General features: G+C 42.9%; 2 protein-coding genes across 2 annotated transcripts in view; one reads left to right on the plus strand and one right to left on the minus strand.

Annotated features, from left to right (window-relative positions):
• Positions 1–4,738: 4,738 nt before the first annotated feature.
• On the plus strand, positions 4,739–8,558 carry RASL11B (RAS like family 11 member B). The gene is made up of 4 exons (XM_057366795.1): positions 4,739–4,903; positions 4,985–5,041; positions 6,081–6,157; positions 6,998–8,558. Exons 1-4 carry the CDS (start codon positions 4,780–4,782, stop codon positions 7,463–7,465), a joined length of 726 nt encoding a protein of 241 aa, XP_057222778.1. The 5' UTR covers positions 4,739–4,779; the 3' UTR covers positions 7,466–8,558.
• The window catches only part of SCFD2 (sec1 family domain containing 2), a 190,339-nt gene continuing 175,720 nt past the window's right edge, over positions 7,765–22,383 (minus strand). Inside the window, exons 7-9 of the mRNA XM_057366796.1 lie at positions 21,006–21,140; positions 15,653–15,772; positions 7,765–11,725 (exon numbers count right to left, since the gene is read on the minus strand). Coding sequence (XP_057222779.1) covers positions 11,633–11,725; positions 15,653–15,772; positions 21,006–21,140 — 348 coding nt within the window. The 3' untranslated portion in view covers positions 7,765–11,632. The remainder of the gene's footprint in view (positions 11,726–15,652; positions 15,773–21,005; positions 21,141–22,383) is intronic.

Below are 22,383 nucleotides of genomic sequence, written 5' to 3' on the forward strand. Positions count from 1 at the left end.
ATTAGAAGTGTAAAGTTTTCAGTATCTTTCAACTTCAGCACGAGGMCAGGTCGGGCCATGTTCTGTTCAGGGTTGTGCCATCCTGGCTGAAACCCTGAGCAGGCCAGGAGAGGAGCACCCAGGGCCACTCACCAGCTGGACAATTGCTGCATGCCCAAAGGCACCAGCTGAAATTTGGTGAGGTGGTAATCAACGCTGCCTTCCCTCCCTGTAGTTTCAGGGATGCCACTTCTGGGTGATGACTCCACCAACATAAAGGATCTGCAGAGGATAAACTTGCAGATGGCATATGAAACAAGCTCTTCGTTTACTTAGCAGCTGAGAGAAACTGTACCAGCCCCAGAACTCCTCTGCCAGTGTCAGCATCATCCTACACCTGGCCTGGCACAGCAGGACTTGTCACTGACCTTCCCTAATGCAACCCTGGCATTGCCCCTTGATGAGCTGACCCTGTTGTAACATCAGGTGAGATCCAGAGAGGCTGGTAATGTCACTTTAATGCCATCATTTCTAGAAGGCTTAATATAGATCATGAGGTATTCCTAAATGGCAAACAAAAATTCTGCTATATTTTCTCATATACTTTTTTAATGAAGTATTAGAGATTGTATTAATTCAAGACATTTTGTCATTCCCCCCACTTTTCAGATCAAACCAGCACTCTGTGTGCAGAACAACTGCTTCTACTGTGGGGGCACAAACCAGCACAAAAAAATACTGACAGCAGATGGGCAGCCCTGAATGAAAAACAAAACCTTGAGGTTTTCACTTCTTGGATTAGAGTTTGATAGCATTACATAAAGAGGAAATGGGGAAAAAATGCAAGCTTAAAAGAAGATAAAATCTGATTAAAATGCAGACTAATATAATTGCAGAACATTACTCAGGCTTTCTTGTGGAGAGAGAAAAATGTCTGCTATTGTGCTGCTATAGAAACCACATAGGGCCTGTGAGTAGGTGAGAGTGCATGGAGCATGTCGTTCCCTCTCTCCCGCCTTTCTCYCCCCTGGAATGAAGATCCTATCTTGCTCTGTAAGCTTGGCCTTTGCTGGCCAGGAGATCTCTCCCAGTACAGAGAATTGTTTTTCTGCTTAAGTAGTTTCTTTTAATATCTCTGTTCCCTCCCTCTTTTGTTTTGCTCTTGGAAGGTGGTGCAGGGCTGTGGCGGAGGAGGARTAAGCTCCAGTCTTGGGATTTTCACAGCAGCTGGTTCACTTGGCTTTAAATGCYGGGAGTGTGAAACACATAATGCTATGCCATGGAAAGGGAGCTTTCTTGTATTTACTCTTATAAAGCCATGTAAAGATCTCACAGTGCTTAGGAAAGCACACACTCATCTGGAATGAGCAGCCTTTGGCCATAATTCCACAGCACTTGTGGTGCAGAGCTTGATGTTAATTACCAAGTCCACAGCACTTGTTACACCTCTGAGGACATAATTTACAATTACCAAAGAACTTGAGAACAAAGTAAGGTTTATTCCCTAATAATTCCCTTATGGCTGCGGATGGAAATGTCTTTATCCAAAGTGTAAACCACATATGAACACACCCTTGGCACAGTAGCATAAAATCAACTATAGGAATGTGTCCCTGAAATGTGGAAGTGTATTCCCACCAGCTCTGCCCCGTGGCTTCTGGGCTAAGGCCTTGTCTCTGAGAGAAGTAATTTCTGCCTGAAAGGACAATATGAGAAATGTTTTATTAAAAAGACTGGTGCATGAAAAAGCCTGTCCACACCACATTAGAGCTCTTTGTGCTCCACAATACTTAAGAAATTTGTGCAAAATTTGAGATTATTTATTGCTGCTTATGAATTCTAAGGAAGCATAAAGTACTGAAAAATGCATCTCCTCCTTATTTATAAATGCATGCGCCTTTTTAGTACAGATATAATTTTAGAGTCTGTTCCAGTGCCTTCCTACAGAAATTGACTCAGTGATTCAAATATGCATTTTATAAGAACATATTTGCAGAAGAGTTTTTGCAGAAGTTCCACCCTTGATCTCTGGCTGATWGTTTTGCTTTTTGTGTTTTGAGACAGGGGAAGAAGATGCCATTCTCCAGTTACTTTGGCACTTTCATACAATCCCTAATTAATCCTCTCCTCAATAAACAAAACCAGTTTATTGAGGCGTTGTCTCATTTTCATCACCCTTTTCTGTTTCCTCTTTGCGTGGTTTCCACCACACCCCTTTATGTGTTGGAGACACGATTGCTGCATGCTTCGCTATAYGTTAGCATATTTATTTATGGAATGGTGTTAGAATACTCTCTGTAGACCTCTAGAAGGGATCACTGTATCTCATTGTCACTGAAATCAATCACACCATGTATTTCCTTCTATAAAATCCTCCAGCTCAATTTTACAGAAATTAGACCAGATTTTGCTCCTGCTACTCTTGTTAGAGCTCTTTTCCAGTGTTTTGCTACTCTGACTAACCTTATACCCATTCTTACACTGACATTGGCCCTTAGTTTTAACTTTCCTTTTCCTTTCCTTTTCCTTTCCTTTTCCACCATTTTCTAAGCTCCACTTTCATATATTTTATTTTGTCTCAACTATTGAACTATTCTCTTACCTCAACCCATGAGCTTTATTTCCTCTCTGATTCTCCTTCCAAGACCGGCAGGAGCAGGGAATAAGCAAGCAGCTGTGTGGTACTTAGCTGCTGACTGGGSYTAAACCATGACAAACACTGATCTACTTTTGACTGGCTGACAGAATCACACACTGTACTGCAGATATTTTCTGAAATTGCTTATCTGACATTACTGGGTTTACATATCCCTTTCTAAATAGCTCCTACTCATCTCGAGGCCAACTAGTCTCTCTAATCCAAGTGCTGATGTCATAGCCAATGGAAGAATTTTTTTTCTTAATCTCTGCATATCATTAATGTTATCAAATTTAATTATATTTTCATTAAACCTGTTCTAAGAGACATGCAGTTTCTCCAATATGCTACTCCCAGCTCTGTCAACAGCAGATTTCATTAGCATGCTTGTGTTCTTGATGACACTACTGTAATGAAAACATGAAGGATGATAGGAGTATTGATGAATCATGCAGAACACTTTCCTTCAGTCTGACACTTCCCATATAAAACACCCCTCTGTCATTGTGTCCTGATCCACATACTCTTCTGCTTCCACAGCTCCCTTCTGGACAGCATCAGGTATTATTGATCCCAAATAGATTACATCTACTACATTTCCTTTCTTGAAGAAAAAGGGAAACAGAGAAAGATATCCTGCAGAAGTGACATCTCATGTAATTACATACTTAATTTTTATTCTATTTATTCTTGTATCTTTAATTATGATTTCCTTCACAATTTGTTTAGATCACTGTAATTTATTTCCCTCCCTTTCTTCATTGCAAGTATTCCAGAATGACTTGAGTGCTAGAGTGAAACTCTGCTCCCTTCACCTCATCTCCACACACTTGGCCTGTTTGCACTCTGGACAAGATCATTTGTTCACCCTTACTGCAGTAATTAGCCATGACTTTTCCTCCATTACTCATCTTCCTTCTACATCCATCTTCTGCATCCATATTTACTAAAATAGAAGCAAAATGCTTCTTGGTTTTCCAAATATTGTCAAAACTTTCTTGGGAGAGGGATCCTCTTCAATTTCACCTTTAGGCTTTCCATTTCCAATGACCCTAGTTACCAAGATGCCCGGTAATCTTCCATGAAACCCCTTCCCTTTGCTCAAGGTTAGTATGTCCAGGTCATTTCTGCTGCACTGGCATAGAGAAATCCAGTCTTTCCTTTGTATTCAAGTCCTTGAGTCCTTCAGCCTTGTTGATTTTTTTTTTTTTTCTAATTGTGTCTCTTACTCTTTTTCCTTTTGACTTAGAATACCTTTCTATAAATGTTTTACCCATCTATTTATTTTAAACTGCACCTCGGAAACAATTTTCCCCCCCTTCGACTTCGGTAACCTTACAATACACTCACTACTCACAAAGCTAATCCACCATCACCTCTGGTGTTGGCCTGTGGCCGACAAGGAGAGCAGTTCCTCCATGGGACCCAGCACTGCCTCAAGCATGGTTCTTAGAGTCTGTTCCCACCTCTCACGGCAAGGCAAGGCAAGGCAAGGCACGGCAAGGCAAGGCAAGGCAAGGCAAGGCACAGCAAGGCAAGGCAAGGCAAGGCAAGGCAAGGAGAAGCAAGGCAAGGCAAGGCAAGGCAAGGCACGGCAAGGCAAGGCAAGGCAAGGAGAAGCAAGGCAAGGCAAGGCAAGGCAAGGCAAGGCACGGCATTCAGGAGTGGATGGCGAGAGGTGTGGGGCGGCAGGTGCAACCCTGCCTGACACCCACAGGACCGATGTAGCCGCCAGCCTGGGAACCAAGGCAGGGGGCTGAGCCTTTACGGACGCCGCGCCTTTYCCTCAGCCTGGCGGGATTTTGGGAGAAGACGGCGGCGCGGAGATCTTCGGAAACTCGATCGGTCTCCGTTACGGGGCTGCGGGTATCTGACCCCTGARGAGCGGGAAGACGATACACACTCCTCATTTCTGACAGCCTTCCCCACCCAGCCCTCCCGAGGCGCCGCGCCCCCCGCAGCCGCTCACGCTGCCCGGCAGGGGCGGGGCGCGGCTCGGGGCGCGGCTCGGGGCGGGTTTCGGGGCGCGTTTCGGGGCGGGGCGGGGCGGTGTTCGGGCGCTCTGAGTGGCCGCCGGAGCCCGGGGCGGGACGCGGGGGCGAGAAAAGGGCCGGGGGCGCGGTGGCGGCAGCGACAGCGGCGGGCGCGGGTCGCGGAGTGGGATGCGCCTGACGCAGAGCATGTGCACCATCGCCGAGTGCGCGCCCGGCGGCGACAGCCCCGCCACCGCCCGGCCCCGCCTCGTCAAGATCGCGGTGGTGGGGGGCAGCGGCGTGGGCAAGACAGGTGAGGGGGGCAGCGGCCGGGCGAGGGGGGCGCGGGGGCGGCGGAGCGCGGCTAATGGTGCCTGTCTGTGCCTGCCCGCAGCGCTCGTGGTGCGGTTCCTCACCCGGCGGTTCATCGGGGACTATGAGCGGAACGCAGGTAGGCGAGCGGCGGCGCGGCTTTGTTCCCGCCGGGATGGAGGGCGGGCAGGGGGTACAGCGTGGGGGGAGAGTGCGGCCCCGGCTGCTTTGCGGTGCCTGCCCTGGCCGGTGGGTGCGGGGTGCAAGCCCTGAGAGTGTGCGGACCCCAGCGTTGAGCCGAGACGCAGGTGGGAAGGGAAGAGCTCAYTCCCCCGGGACTGCGGGGCGCTCGGCAGGTGCTGTGACCGGCCCCAATCCCCAGGGTTCCGCGGCTGCTGGCGCTCTGAGAACCGCTTCCCTCTCCGCTCTGCTCGCAGCCCTCGGAAAGGGGCATGCCAGCACAGCCACATGCGATTTGTGATCGCAGCAGCTCTAGAGATGGRTTGTGTTGCAAGTCCCTAACAGAATTCGCTTCATGTAGTGAAAGTGCTCCCTTTTTGAAGGAGTCTTAGCTAAAACGGGAAAACATTCTGTAAATCTACTGTTGTATTGTTCTTTGCAAACTGAGTGCCAGCAGCTGCACGGGCTAGGCAGGGCCAGCCTGAAGAAGAAAATGGAAAAGTGATGTCACATACCTCATTCAGTGAGTATAGTGTGGAGTCTAAACTAATGCCCATGTAAAATATACAGCCTTCGATTGAGGAAATTACTTGAAAAAGCCAAGCAAATGAAAAAAAAAAAAAAACAAACTACCAACCCAGAAGATCTTAAAGACCAGCCAAAAGGGAGCTTCACTAAATTGTGGAAATACTAAATGACAAGAAAAATGCTTTTCTAAATGATGAAAGCTTGTTATTTTGCACACTTACCTTTATCATTCAAGCTGAAACAGTCTTTAAGAGTGATTAAGTTCCAAGTTGCCTACTATTTAAAGCCAAGCTTCAATAAAAATCAATTCATTATTGAATCCTAGGCTTGTAGTAACATCATAAATATTGTTAACAGCCAAAAAGCTTTTAACACTTGCTTCATGAGTTGCATGCAACTAATGGGCAGCACAAGCAACATTGGTCTGTAGAGTGTGACTGTATTTGTGAACCTGTTGGTATTCTTGTCAGGTAATCTGTACAGCAGGCACATCCAGGTGGATGGAGAGATGTTGGCTATCCAAGTGCAAGATACTCCAGGAGTCCAGGTGAGCTAAATGCAACCATGCACTTTACGAGAGTAGCTCTGAAGGTTTGTGTGCTTACATCTCTCTGTGCAACATCTTGTTATGGTCTTTCTACAAAGTATTTTGCTGTCCATTTCAGAATTTGCTATTGTGCAGTGGAGAGGTGGTAACTTGTGTTTTAACCACTCAAGCCAGCTCTGTTGAGAGACTGAGAGACTGTTTCATTGAATCATTTGTCCAYTGGAGGCCCATTACTTTTGAGCGGCTGAATTACTGAAGTGTCTCATTCCTCTATATTGGAACATTAGGCACAAACCCAGAAACAATTCTGTGCCAATAAGGTATATGTTAAAAAAAATGTCGTGAGCACTGCCCAACAAGCTTCATAAATGAGTATGAGAGAAAGCGAAGTCTGCTGCATTGTGGCTGTACTCATTAGTGTGTCACAAGTCAAAGTTTTGAATGTATAGACCTGAGTAATGCTGGATTGTTGCCTTTTTGAACTGGGCAACACTCCAGGTCTAAATGCTTCCAGCTCATATCTTTGCTTCCCCAGACTTACTGTCTAGCCAGTTAATTTCCCATTCTGTGGAACTACAAAGTCTTTCTCTGCATGCAGAACTACTCAGGTCAATTTTCCATTTGAGTATAGCAAACTCCAGTGTTAAATTCCAGCTTTTTGCAGCTGAGTCAACATCTGCATTTATTCGCTATGCTCAGATTAAGTTCATACTTACTATGTGAAATCCAAATATRTGTCTGATGCTGTAAAATGCTATTTGGCTTTGCAGATTCTTGAAGACAGGTTCCTTTAATCTTTTATGACTTCAGCTATCTAATTTGAGACCCTTCATTTTTCAGATCCATGAACATAGTCTGGATTGTAATGAGCAGCTGAACAGATGCATTCGCTGGGCAGATGCCCTGGTGATTGTCTTCTCCATCACTGACTATAAGAGCTTTGAACTCCTCAGTCACCTTTACCATCAYGTTCGACAGCTGCATCCAGGGAACATGGTCCCTGTTGTCATTGTGGCAAACAAAGCTGATCTCTTGCACATCAAAGAGGTGGAGCCTCAGCAGGGACTTCAGCTGGCCAATATGCTGGGCTGTACTTTCTATGAAGTATCTGTCAGTGAAAACTATAACAACGTCTTCAATGCCTTCCATCTCCTCTGTAAAGATGTCAATAAACAGCAAATAACCAGCACCCCTGAGAGGAGGAGAACCTCTCTTATTCCACGGCCAAAATCACCCAACATGCAGGATCTGAAGAGAAGGTTTAAGCAAGCTTTGTCTGCCAAAGTGAGGACTGTCACTTCTGTTTGATAGCACAGCCCTGGTCTATGCAACCTTTAGCCTGAGATTGAAACCTGGGGTGTTTAATGCTGGCACATGTAGAATCCAAGGTATTGTGAAGGGATGGTTTGAGTAGCCTTTAGCATGGCAGAAATCTTTAAACAATTGCTTAAAAAAGGAACACTATCAGATTAGAAAAAGGAAAAAAAACCAAAAACCTCCTGCAAAATAGTTCTAGGATGTGACTTGAACAGGTATTTTCATTTGGAAAGGAAACTTTTCAGTAAATGAAACAATTTGCCTTTTTTTCCCAGTTGGGCGGATTTGGCTTTCATTTGTGCAGAAACAACCTTTTTGCTGTAACTCAACTTGAGCAGGGAAATGCCCTGAACTGCAGTCCCTGTTCAGAAGTAACCACTTGAGTTTTGTTCTCACGTGGATGAAGGACAATGATGCAATTTTATTGCACAATAGAATTGTTTTTTCTGTGTATTTCAAAACAAACAAGCAAACATGAAAAGGTTCTGTAAAAAAATAAGTGTAAAATAAGTGGACAGGACTGAGCATAAAGACTGTAAACAATAGTCCTTTACTTTTTACTAGCCATGTTATTGCTGACAACTTGACCAGACTCTTTGTATGTGAAGTTATTGTCCACAGGGTGTAAACATATCTAATTACAAACAACTCTTTTACTGTCTGAAAGAAGTACTCTCCAGACTGAATGATCTAACACAGAGCTTCTGAGTGTGGAGTTGGAGTGCATTACAGATGCCATTCTAAGACATCTTTTTCTCTCTCTCTCTCCTGTGTGCAGTAGCGCAAAAAGAACAAAAGGTGTGAAGTATAGCTGGCTCCAGGCAATGAAGCTGATGCCTTGTTCTGAGCTGAGCCAGACCTTCTTCGTTTTTAAACACATAGCAGATTTATATACTTTTTTTTTTTTTTTTTAATATTGAGCCAATGGAGTTCAGAGCCTAAGGGCCTTATACACATGCACTTTAAAAAGCCAGTCGTGCTTTTGTTTAAACTGTAACTTATTTATTTCGTGTACAGTTGCTCCTCCTAGGGAATGGACTTTTCATTCTCACAGCCTGGTACAACATTAAATTTTTGAATTGCATGTTTCCTCGAGTGTTCTTTGGGGATGAGTAACAAGGAGTAACAACCACTGAAATGTTGAGACAAAGTAATGGCTTGCTTAAGGTAGTTAACATATATTTGCAGTAACAGCAAGGTGTCCTTTCCTGCCTATGCCGTTGCTTTATTAGCATAAACCACAGCAGGGGAGCTCTCACAAMTGCTTTACAGCTTCCTTTTTAGAAATTCTTTTAGGAGAGGAACTGAATAAGGCAAAGACCTTTCAAATTAAAATAGGATTCTTCATTTCCACTTGTCAAAAATACTTTGGTATTCCTCACTAGGGAGAAAGGAATGGTGTGAAGTTGGTCAAAACCAGGAAGAACATGAATTCTAAGTGACTGCCACCTTCTTTAAAAGAAAAGMGAATCTTTATGTTTTAAGCTATATCACATTGCAAATCTTCARTTACCTTTTTCATGTTTAATGTAGCTTTACTAAGAGCCTTCCTGAGGAGAATATTTGTGCTGGGACTAGGCTGACGACCATACCCMTGGTTAGCACACAGCTGCAATAAATGGTGCAGGAAACTCTGACAGGGTCCTGCTGATGATAACCTTTTGGACCATGAGTTAGCAGCCAAGTGACTTAGGACTGGAGTTTCAAACAAAACTGAGCTTGCCCTTSCAGTCTGAGCTTGTACCAAATAGTGCTTAGCTTATTAATATAGAAGTAAACCAATTTCCCAAGGGTGGCTTTATGTTTTCTCTTCCTACCTTTTGAGTATTGCTTGGTGTTGCAGGCAGAGGAGTCAGACACTCCCTGATGTGGTCCTGCACCTGCCCATGCAAATCTCTTCTGTGCTGCTTCTACTCACTTGAAACTGGCAGGAAATTCCTCATCCCTCAACCTTTTCCTAAAGCACAGGTTCTGTGTAGCGGCAGCTATTCCCTACAAATAAGCTTACTATTGCACTAAGGCCTCTGGAAAGAGTCCACTGTCCTTTTGGTCTAGAAGTATTGAAGTAYGGGATGATGGCTGAGTTCCAGCATCAATTGCCACAGCTGTGGCCCCACTGGCTGAGACGATTCCTCCRAAGTGTGTGTGGGCCTGGAAAACGAGTCTCTGTCTCAGTCAGAGGAGSTACTTGACCCAGAGGAAGTGCACGATCAGCAGTGTCTGCTTAGACTCACCCTCTGCCTTTGCAATACAGTAGGTCTTGAGTTGGCCAAGCCTGAGACCTGAGAGCATTTGACAAAAGAGAGGTGAGGGAGTGGGACCACAACTGGMAGCTTCCACCACCTCAGCAAAGCAGCAGCATCTCAGAGCTGTGAGAACCTGAGCTCAGCAATGGCCACTGGACACAGGTGAGCCATTCTGCTAGGAGTGGAGGGTAGGAAATGTTCTAGGACACCTCCCAAGACAGGTCTGGATTCCTAGGGGCAATGAAATAATGCAAGAGGGATTGCAGGAGTACGCAGTTCTGGCATGTGTAGCTCTGCATACTAGCAGAAAAGGAGATGACAGATCAGGTTTGGCATTGTAAGAGCATTGATTTATTGATTAAAGAATTTACAAAACAACYATATTCTAAGAAAGATTGGACAGTACAGAATGACAGAAAAACCAAGAGACTGGCTACTTGCTTTCCAGTTGCTCTATTAAAACTATTCCTTGAGCTTTCAATATTGCAATCTCATAACATTTCTCATTCTTTTATAGCACAAAGTTCCATTCTATAGTCATTCTTATAAATTTCTCTTCAATAGAGGCGTCATTGTCCACGCCTTATAATCAGTCCATTGTTTCCTTCCAGCCACTCAAAAGGGAACTTAAACCAAAATTCACCCTTTTCTGAAGACCATTATAAACATTTAGGAGAACTAATGCTAGCTAGTGAACAAAATTAAAAAAACTACTTCCTATTTAATCTAATCCTTTGGCATAATAAAGAATGCTATGATAGAGTGAATGTCACTTAATTTTACATTCTCATCCCAGTGTGAGCTGTAGTTGTAGCATTACTCGGATGAAGCAAGAGGATGCAGCTTCAGCGCTCCACCATTTTATGTTGCAATTTGGAAATTTTGGTGCAATATGCAATTAAATTCTCTATTGGCTGCTGCTTTTCATCACAGATTGTAGCAAAGTTTTATAGAGAAAAATTATGTAACTGAATTTGATTGCAGCTTTTTCATGATCATAAATTAAAAATAAAAGCTGTTCTCCAATCATACTGTTCAGAAATCTAGCTCAAGAAAGAGTCTGCGCTGTGGCCTCTTGAAAATGGGATCATGCCCTTTTTTTTYCCCCCTTCTTTCCTTTTCTTTTTAAAATGCATGTGAGGGGAGGATTCTTTTGGGGTTATCAGCAAACCATTACAGCCCATATGGCCTCCTGCATAAATCTATAGAGAAGTGTGCCATAAGAAACAGTCTTTTCTTCTGGGACTCTGGGTGGAGAAACTAGAGCAGGAAATGGAAAGCTGAGAGAAAAGCAGCCATGTAACCCAGCCCTTAAACCTGGCTCTCTGCTTCCCTGCCTCCAAGAATCCTGCTGAAAGAGCATCGCCAGACTGGGAGCTGCTGTGCCAGCTAAATCAGGGCTGTGTTCCACGATCTCTCCAGAGTGAGGGACAAAGTAAGAGCAGAGCCTGTAAACATTGTGTAAGGCACACATTTTGCAAGGTAGCACGACAGAGGGTGGATTTTGCTAGCCTTTCACTCCCTCAGCAGCACTGCCCACCAGCCCCAAGCCCAGCAAAACCACCAGGAAGAAAGGTACTGCTTGGGGAGTGCAAACTGTGCATCACTTGGCCCTCAGCTGCTCCTATTCTAGGGAATTATTACAAACAATCACCCTCACCATGCTGAGTGAGGCTGGGAGTGATTCTCCAGTGCTATCATTAAAGAGGGGAGAACTGTGGGACAACTGGACCATTTTGAAGAGCTGCCCATAAGCTGCAGACATTCTCTTGCAGCCAGATACACAGCTGTTTCACCTGGAGCTGCAGCAGGTGAYATGTCAGTTTTTGGAGGGCTATTGAGAAGAGTGACAGACCAGGGATGTGATGTTTCCAGGCAAGGCATTCACTCATCTTCTCCATAGGCTCCCCCGTCAGATATCAGCGTCAGGCTGGAGACGGTCTGGGGCAAACAATAACTCAACAGCACTGTGTGGTGTCAGGAGTATGGAGGAGAGCACAATTACCTGAAAGGAGGGGAACAAGAAACAACAAGTCAAACTGAATGGGACTGAGACAGTTCTAATGAGCCATAGGTAATAACTGTTTGCTTTACCTAGCTCTAGACAGGCTGTCTGTTTCTGGTGTTTACTGACAGAAAAATACAAACTGTCCAGTGAAACTGTCTGCTCGCTAATAACTGTAGTKAAATCACTTTAAGGAGCATAATGACTGGTAGCATTGTATGCTTAATGAATGTGTGCTTTGACACATTTCTACCCACATCTCACCCGGTKATTTATTGTGATTGCCACTGCGTTTATTGTGAGGCACCAGCTGATGAAGCAGGTTTCCTCCCCTATAGCACAGACTTGAGTGATGCCCATTCCTCTCAGTTGAAGGTAAGGTAAGCATCACAGAAGTGCCTGCTGCAGAGAGCCAGACTCTCTTACCAGAAACGTCTCTTCAGACCATGCACAGGCTGTTCTGCACTCAAGCTCARCCTTCAGCACTGTCAATGCTATCGCTTTGCTTTCTTCCAGTTTTTAATCCCAGACAGGTCTGATGAATGAAAACAKCACTCACTACAACCACGATACACATCCTGCTAAGTGCAGGTATCTATTTTCTTGAAGTGGAAATCAGTATATAATTGCCTAGTGTGAAGGCTTCTCTGCAGGACAAAGCTATCAGACAGGAGTGTGTACACTCTTGCTGTGAGGAGCTAATCCAGGGTCAAAATCATAGGACACTGCTCTGACTGAGCCTCAGGTTTAGCAGTGTCYGTAGGGTCAGGACTGCAGGCAGGGATCTGGGGGCAGATTTAATCATATTAGCCCACTTGAAAATGAATTTGCTTCTTCAGCACAAAGCTAAGGAGAGGAAGCACAAACATCAACAACAGASTATGTCTGTGTGTTCGTCTACTGCAGCAGCTATCAAATGCCTTGTGCTGTCCATTACATGGCTTAAGTGTGTGGTAATGCTGCTTTTCAACTTTTTTTATTGCTCTTTCTTTCATCTTTTCACTTCAGATACTGAAAGGATGCCTTCTGTACTGGTGATACCCTCCCCCTCACTTCTCCTCATCCCTTGTCCTCCCACACAATCTCCAGCAAACTGACAATGAATATCTCTTCCTTCATAGGCTGAAAAACTCTGTAACTTGCAGATGCCAAAGGCTGACACTGTCTTACTTATGTTACATGAGAATCAGACTATAGCACAGTATGTGCTCATCTCGTTATCACGCAGCTTAACTCTGAAAAACACGAAGGGACATGTTACCAAAGTTTTTTGAGTCTACAAGCCAAACATCAACAATAGCCACTGACAGATAAAAGCAGTTTCTTCTTGGAGTCCTAACACTGAACCCTCAGGGAATTTGTGCAACTAATAGCAAGGCCAGAGTGAAAAATAAGATCTGCAACTTTAATGTCTCAGAAAAGATGCTGCCAAATACAGTAGAACCTCTTTCCCTCCAGTATCTCTGAGGGCTCATCGAGGGGGATAAATGTTTGTTCTTTCATTTGGTTTGTTCTTTCATTTTTACAGAAAAGAGGGGAATTGCCCAGACAAGTAATGCCCACCTCTTCTCCAGGCAGCTCTCTTCAGGACAGTCCTTTGCAGACCTTCTCCTGGTTCTGTACTCCATGCCTGTCTTACACCACGACTCTTTCACRCTTCACCTGAAATCAAGGTGGAAGAGCCAGGAGCTCCCATCCTGACCCACTGAGCTCCAATGGGAAGCTCCCCCCTGGCTGAAGGCAGGGAAGGATGCAGCAAACATCTAAAGGTGCATCTGAAAGGGTTTATCTGTCTGCCTGCCTAGGCCACAACCACATAGATCGTTGTGCATGTTGGGAGAAGGGAGGGGGAAACATTCTTTTATTCTCTTTCCTCTTTATTACTCTCCTGATTAAAGCAGAAAAAGAGAAGTAATTTCTTCCTTCAAAAATAGGATACTTCTCAGTAGTTATGGGGAGCTATTTACCACCATCCAAAACCAAATGGTGCACAGGAAACACTATATTCCTTTGTATGTTCCTTTGTTTCTATTCCATGAGAAATAAAATTGTCATTCATATTCAGATGCAGAGCAATTCTGTGGATGGAAACATGTGTCTCTTATTCCACATTTAAATGTCATTTGCCTCAACTCCAAACAGTTGCTGAAGTAATCAGTGTATCCTGTCAGTTTTTCTTCAGTTACTTTACTCAGTTTTTGTACATTTCTCTGTTTTTCCAAGTGCCAGTAATTAGTATAAATGTTAGTGCTTWGTTTAACTGGAAGGGACTTGGAAGGCCAGTGTTTCCCTGAAGCCTGAACCTGATTGCCTGAACAGCACAAAAAGGCTCTGTTAAATGCTGGCTTGAGTTAGACAAATGCCTGGCTTTTTGAAAAGAGAATAATCCTWAACAGGTGGTGCATATTCACAGCCATAGTGCAGAAATCCAGGTAAATCCAACAAACTTACAAACTTTTTTTTGGTGAGAGATTTGCAGAACTGCTTCATTTCTTCTTTCTCTTCCTCCTCCCACCTCTCCCCCAAAGTCCTTTCACCTCTAACACAGCACATTTGGATAAAGGGCAAGATGCAGTAAAAGCTTAAAATGCTTTAGGAATCTGCCTCAGAGGGTGACCTGCTGCCAGGGTTAAGCCAAAGCAAAGCAACACCAGATCCCATGKCACCACTGTCAAGCCTTAAGTCTCTCTAGAAAGCCAGCTGAAAATCTCCCTGCATAGTTCTCAACCAACTCAGATGTTAACCCTCTGTTTATCTTTCAGGGTGTCTTAATACATTTTGTGTGTGGATTAACTTGTCCATCAGTGTGTCACAACTCAATTCCCSTCCAAGAGGGAAAAGAATTTAATGTGCTGTTTTGAGGAGATTAGCAGTAGGCTAATGAGGAAGAGATGTGTTATCAGATCACAAAAAACACYGCTAAAAATGGTACTCCATCATACAAAATACTGCTTGAGACTGCCTTGCAAAGAAAATTGAAACATGGAAAACATGTCAAATTGAGGGACTGCCCTGCCTTTGGTTGGCTCCACTTTGCTAATGATTTCTCACTAATCAAAATCACATTCCATAGGAAYGGAAAACAAGATATTTACAAGCCACCCTGGAAACTATAGTGATGTTTATGGTGCAGCTGTTCACACAGCACTTTAGAGTTTTTGTATTACCCTCTATACCTGTRGTACTCAAGAGACACCTGATTGGTCCTCCACAATTCATGATGATTCTTAACATCTCAGGTGCCACCAGGGCTCACCCAYCCTCCTCGTCTCTCTACCTTCTTCACTCAGATGAGAGAATGGATGAGGCAAAGACCAGCCACATGGACATTAMTGAAGCTACACTGTGGGAGCCATCCTCCTTCCAGGAGTCCAGCAGCACATTCAGGGGATGCAGAGACCTGAGGCTTTCTTCAGATCACCTGCTGCAGGATATTTAAGGAACAGTACAGCTGTATCCCAGTTAATTAATTTTGTTCCTCACCAATGCTAATTGGGGTGCCTGCASGATTACCACTGAAGAGTCACTAGGTGGTATCCAGACTCCTTCCCTGCACTACATCCCATAGATGGACTGCCAGGGAGYCTGTAGCCTTTTGGACAGCAAATGTTTCTGTTTATAAAGAATACRAAGAAACTAATCTTTTGAGACATGATGAAAGCTCCTTCAAATTAATGCCAGTCCATTCTAAGCCCTCCAACCCGAGTTTGAACTTTTGTTGCTGACTATAACATGTGAAAAAACAGACCCTTGGTGCCTGAATATTTGTTGCCTACAGATGTTTTACAGCAAAATCCTTACATCATTTTCATCCATGTGGCTGCGGCTTTCTGTAGGTTTGGTACCAGTGCTATAGGGAACACTATTTGATGAATTTTCTTAGTTTTTGTTTGGATAGGAACTGCATATTTAGAGCTGTTTTTTTACCTGGGTACCAGGTTTGCGTGTTGCTACCAAATCCTTCACCATTTTGACCTCGGAGACAGTCACTCCACCAACCATAAAGATGATCAGAAGAGGATGATCACCAGGGTGAGGGCGATTCACCTGTAAAATGAAAGAAAGTATTATTTGTACTTGCTTCATCCATGGATAACAGGGATCAGCTCCCTGAGTTGCTAGAGAAAGACCAAAGAGGAAGCTCAGGAAGAAATATTCATGGAATGTTGGTTTCTGTAGCAGCTGAGAAGCAGATCAATGGGGATGGTGCCCAGTTAGAACTAATTACCTATTTCCAGGGAAATAAAGTCTCCACAGACTCCACTGAAACCTAGGGGAGCTTCTCCTGAAGTTTCAGGGTTTCTCCCTCCATTCCCTCTTCATTACTTTCTGCCCTTTCCCAGAGAAGGTGGAGAGTACTTGGGTGGACGTTTACTTTGGATACACATACACGTAAGACTTTATAAAGAATGAGGGGTAAATTACTACCTAGTAGAAGAAGGGGTCCAGCCTAAACATGCTAGAATCCATGCCTGAGGTCAACATGGAAAAGAATTTTATGCAATGTGYTTTCACCAGTGTAGTGAATAATCTTTTACCATTCATCCAATAAAAATAAATCAGGTCCATTATAGTATAAAATCCATTTCTAGCTTGTTTGAATTCAGGGTTTTCAATGCCTCTATGACAGCCTTGTAACTAATATAGAGAAACTTTAGCACAAAGAAATACTTGTTTAATTTTTCTCCAATTGTCTTTAAAATGGCACAAATATCCCACTTCAGTTAAGACTTCATGGAACTGCATTTAATTTTAAAAATGAAGGTGATGCTTTACATCAGTTTCCTCTTAGCCACTTCTAGAAGTTTGATGACTTTGCTGTTTCCTAGCAAACAATTTCCTTCTTGAGAAAACATACTCCCCTGACACTGCCTTGATCCAGTCTTWGGGAATGATGTCAACAGAGCCCATRCAATTGCTCTTGTCACATCACCCTGCAGTATGAAACACTCCAAATGTTTGGCTCTGAGAAGTGACAAAACAGTTTAATTCTTTTTTAGACTCTCCRCCTCCTTTCCTTGCATGAGCGTGGGCTTTTAAAAGCATTCACTCGACAGAATGAAAGTGGTGTCAACCCGTGCTTGGGCAGAGCAGGGTTCCTTTGCTTTCCCCACTACAGCAGCTTTCTTTCTTTGATCCTTGTGGCTCCAGCTTCTGAGGRTACAGCTCTGCTTCTTTTCCTTATTGTGGCTTTCCTATATTTAGTCTTTTGGCACTTTTTCATCCTGCAGGTCTGTCAGGCTTTCTGCCTGGTAACATTCAGTGAGGACTCTTCCCTTTGAAGCCAGCACAGGGAGRTGGCATGTTCTCTCTCCAGGCTGGCTGGCTTTGAGTACATGTGGCTCCCTGCTCAATGCTGCTCCCCAGGCAAGGAGTTCTTGAATTCCTGGGGGCTTGAAACTAGTCCAAAAGCCCTCCGAGAGATGTATGAGAGAGCTGAGTATTTGCATACTGGATATTTATTCTCTTACTCCACCCCGCTTTGCTGGCCACATTCATTGAGCTGATGGCACAGACACATTTATACTGCAATTCCAGGGCACTGTAAAAGGCTTGCCAGGAAAAGGGCCACAGCACCACACCTGTCTGGATAATACTCTTTGGGCTCATGGTGTGATACTTGGGAATGAAGTTATGCAAGGCCAAAGCTGGAAYTGATGATCCTTGTGGGTTCCTTCCAACTCAGAATATTCCGTGATTCTGTGATTCTTAATATCTTTCCTAGTGACAAGAAACTCATAACAAACATGCATGCAGAACATTGGGCACACCAAAAGGACACCCTGTATAAGAACAAGAAAACGCAAGCTTTCAGGGTAATGCTAAAGAGAAAATGTCTTGACAAATCATTTCCTTCAGTCAAAATAAACCTAGATCCAAACACATGGTGCCTATATAAAACTTACTACTTTTCAGAAGACTAAAGTTCAAACCACAAATTCCAGAAATGCGTATTAAAAATACTATTAGGCATGCAAACTCTAAATTAAATTAAAACAGAAATGAAAAGGGTCTTGGAATCTGTAATTTTGTTATGCTATGCATAAGTGTTTTGAAGGAGGACAATACTTTGGGTACAAAATATTTGGCTGTGTTAAGAATGCAAGTTTCTGCCAATTTTTTTTTTGTTTTGTTTGATAATACAACCAGCCAAGACTAACCCTTTTGAAGGATCTGGCTGCATGTAGCTAAATACAACTCATTTTAGTGATATGGAAGAAGAACTGAAATGGATTGTAACAAAAACARCTTGTATCTTCTGGGATCCTTCTACAGTTCAGTGTATTTGGGACATTCCTAAGGCCTCTGAATTTACTGTGAAATTTGAATTTTGCAAAAATCACCGAGTGAAATTCACTTTCAATTCAAAATGCCATACATTAAAAAAAAATTCAGAGAGCTATCTCAGGCAATTAGAAAGTTTAACCAAGAAACCCTCAGTACCATTATGTTCAAGTGAAAGAGCCCAAAGGAAGGGGTGATGGTGCCCTGAGCCAGCAGTGTCCCAGTAGGATATCAGGGCCTTCTCTCCAGCTCTGAGCTCCCCATACTGGGTACGCTCAGGATGCTGGTGGTCAGAGGGCTCTTTGCTGGTGCACGTGTCTGTGCAGAGGAGAGAGAGAGGAGCAGGTGGGAAAAGAGGGTGGCACTGGTCAATAAAACTCTAWAACTGAAACAGAAAGGCCTTGGAGGACAGGTTTGTTCTCATGACTCACGGCAGCTSACAAAACACAACTTTTTTCTCTAAGGAAAGTCAGCAGAAACAATCTTTATTGTTCTATGAGGGATAACTCACCCAGCAAGGATAGCAGCACAGATAATTCTAGTATTTGTGACCAACCAGAAACCAATTAACCAGCAGAATAACTGGAAAAAGGAAAAGATGCCAATCCCCTGAAACTTGGCTGCTGTGCAGGGCACTTGGTATCAGTGATAGTGAGCTTAGATCATCATAAACACATGGTGTCTAGAGGCAGCAGTCAAAACARGAGTCCTTGAGGTAGGGAGGCCTTTTCCCTGCACCATCCCTTAGCTTCAAAACAAATACATCTGCCCGACAAACAACTTCTGGATGAGAGATATCTTTAGAAGTCTGGCCTGAATTAACACACCTGAGGCAATCACCAAAGTRTTTTTATGTGAGTTGGCATCTGTATTAGGGCATTGAGAAAGAAACAAAAATAAGGAAATTCACAAAATAATTACTGTGCTGATGGTGTGATTGTGTCAGAAATACAGGCTGGTCAGAAGCACATTCACACAACAATTGAGACATGACAGGCAGGAAGCCAGACTACAGACAAAAGCAACAAGCATGGACTTGTATTTGTGAGGTACGGGATGATATCTATAAAATATTCATCCTACACAAAGTTCACTTGCTCATCTCTTAAATACTCCTTATAGTAGGATATTTGTCTCACCAGGAGAGATGCACTTACAGGTACATATTGCCATAATATACTTACATCTCTCTCTCTCTCACACACACACACACASRCTATTAATAAGGATAGAATGGTCCTCAAACTAGTTAAAGGTGAAATTGCTTCCATCTAACCATTTAGGCCTTCTGAAGTCCTTATATTCTTGTTTTCTTTTTTTTTTCTTTTTAAGGACAATATTTATATTCCTGCTTAAAAAATCTGCAATAAGCAAATACAACAAAATCAGTACAATTGTGAGAACTACTGGCAAATGAAACCAATCATTAAAAAAATTACTTGGGTGCACCAGCTCAGTTACATTSTTTGATGGTGAAACCTGGTTTTAATTCTACCATTTTTGGAGCATTGGCATAAATTTTTAAGTTCTGACACAAGATTGGATATATATCGGGTCACATWTTCTATAGCTATCCTCCTCTGTCTTGGGGCTTTATCATTAGCTGTGAAGAGTTGAGAATTTCAATTCTGGAACCTAACTAAATATATTTTGGAAATCCATTTCAACAGTGGAAAGAGATTCCTGAAAACAAACACTGGAGTGTATGCTTATTTGCTTTTGTGCTCTAGCTTTCTTTGAAATAACAGAAAAATAACTGTTATTTAGATAGTGGGTACTAGAATAGTACCAACACAACAGTCAAAACAATTTTTGTCATCTGACTTTAAATGCAGTCTAGCAGAAATTTGCATAAAAGAGAAAAGCTTTTTCTCATTACTATTACCTTAGAATCACAGAATCAAGTTGGAAGGAATCTTTGTARCTCATCTAGTTCACCCCCCTGCCCAGAGCAGGGTCAATTTTAAAATTATATCAGGTTGCTCAGGGCTTTATTTGGCCAACCTTTGAATATCTCAGAGATGGAGAATTCTCTGGAATTAACCATTCTTACAATTAGTATTTTTTCCTTATATTCAACTGGAATTTCCTTCGCTCTAACTTGTGTTCACTCACACYGTTTGCTGATGTCTCTTCCATGCTGAGGGTTGGTGGTGGTAAAACTGAAAGAACAACATGAGACACAGTACTAAAATGTACTGTACTCATAACCACAGTATTGATGTGGTTTGATGTAAATTTGGGGTTGTTTTGAACGGAGAATTCAGGATATCCAGTAAAACAAGGCAGAAGCTACAATATGCTGGCTACTACACACGTCAACTCTGTAATTATTTAGCAGACACTTAGCAGACTTAATTTGTAAAGCAGACTAAATTCTTGTACAGTGACTGTCTCAAAACACGCTAAGAGCTTTCACAAGGTAATTTCTAACTAATAGGATTCCTTCCTCTCCAGTACAAGTTGAACCATATCAAGTTACAGAAAAGGTATTGAATTYGGAGCTCCTCCTTCATCCCCTGTGAGACCAGATTGTTCATACTTCTCTCCTATCTCAAGGCTGCTGGGTGTCCTTAAAGTCCTTTGATGAGGTGTCATGTGGAATGCCTTTTGGAAATGCAGGTGGCTAATATGAACTGGCACTCACTTATCAGTTTGCTTGTTGGGTGTCTCTGAAGAGCTCAAAAAGCTAGGTGAGTTAGGACTTCCCTTTAGCAAAGCCACATTGCCTCTTCCCAGAAATATCATCCTTATTTTGGTGCCCACCACTGCACTTATTTAGATGTTCATTCCTTTTTTTTGTTCAGCAGGTGCTACCTGTCTGCACTGTACCTGCAGTGTTGTTCTTCAAGCTATTTCCAGCCCCGCTGCAAGGACTTAACCCTCCTGACCTCCCCTTAAGTTTGACTGAGCAGTATTAATTCAAATACATAAAATCTGCATGATGCTCTGACCTCAGGAAAATCTTACAGATGAGCTTGGGAAGGTTGRTTACCTTCATGAACATGCTGAATCCAGTTTTAAGGAGATCAGTGAGGCCTGATGACATATGCTCAATATCAACAGGATCAGGCCGATCAGGATTACAGATCTCTTCCACCACCTGTTTCAGCAGAGGTTTGTAAGAAGCCTGCACAAAAAGAACAACGCGTCATGAGTAAACCTGTTCAATCTTAGTGCAACCACGATTCTAAATATTTTATTTTTTTGTAAAAGGTTACAAAAATAATTATCCCAAAAATGAAAGCATTCAGAGAGTTTGTGACCTTGACTGCAGATGCTGTGCACCAGCACAACGTAGAACAGAAAAGACTGCAAGAGAGTCACACCTTTACTCTGCCCCATGTGTTGTATCATTAAAGAGAGACAAGCAAGAAAGGGAGGACCTTTACTTTCACTGCAATCTTTTTGGAGGTAGCACAGAAATGGATAACCATAGGSATGAGACTCTGCTGCCCATTTTGCACCCAGATCTCACTCCCTTTTTAATGATTTTACAAACACCTAAACTGGGATTTTWAAAAAAATTGACCACTTCTGCCTTCTACCAAGTGTCACGTCCCCACTGAAGTCTGRACATCAGCAGGGCAGGGAGGTGGCCAACCTGCCTATTTGTCCCTCATGGGAGAGCAGAACGAAGGAGTCCCTGTTAGTCAATCCCTGCCAGCTTCCATGGCCATGGCACTCCACATAGTACTTCCACCTGTGGAAGACTCAAAAATCAGGCCAAACAACTCCACCATTACCATGAATGCCRGAGCCTCAGAGGAGTTAGTGACTAGGAAAAATGGAAAATGCAAAGATACAAATGGTCAGCATGCTCGAAGRTCTACTCCCAAAGGATCAACCTTATATACTCTTCAGGGTCCACAACCTGTGCTGAATATGAATGAGTGGCCTAATATTTCCACATTTGCACACCAAGATTTAAACCACTCTATTATCCTGAAAAAAATATTAAGATAAAACTTTCAGGGACTTAYGGAAAGATGCTCTTTGATGAAAATTCAAGCTTACTTGGTTTACARATGGAGCTTTGTTTTACTGCTTTAAATTTTGCCCAAACTGTAATGGAACTATAATCATTTCAGTAAGTGCAACCGTCTTAGAAAATGAGCAGCTTTCAAATTAGCACATTTATTTTCCTTTGGGACTACCCCAGGTATATATCATCCCCTAGATTTCTTAGGGCAATCAAATGTGATGTCATTAATTCTGTAAAGATGATATCTACAAGAGACATCTTGCAAGATAATAGTAAAAATGGATGGAAAATAAAAYACAAGCTGCTTGGCTTGAAACTAAAATTTTCTGGAGTCATTAAAGAAATGTTTTTCATCCAACACTTAAGAGTGARAAACAAAGTTTACAGT

This window comes from Malurus melanocephalus, unplaced genomic scaffold (assembly GCF_030028575.1).
Source record: "Malurus melanocephalus ecotype Western Australia unplaced genomic scaffold, MMel_1.1 scaffold_71, whole genome shotgun sequence".
NCBI lineage: Eukaryota > Metazoa > Chordata > Aves > Passeriformes > Maluridae > Malurus > Malurus melanocephalus.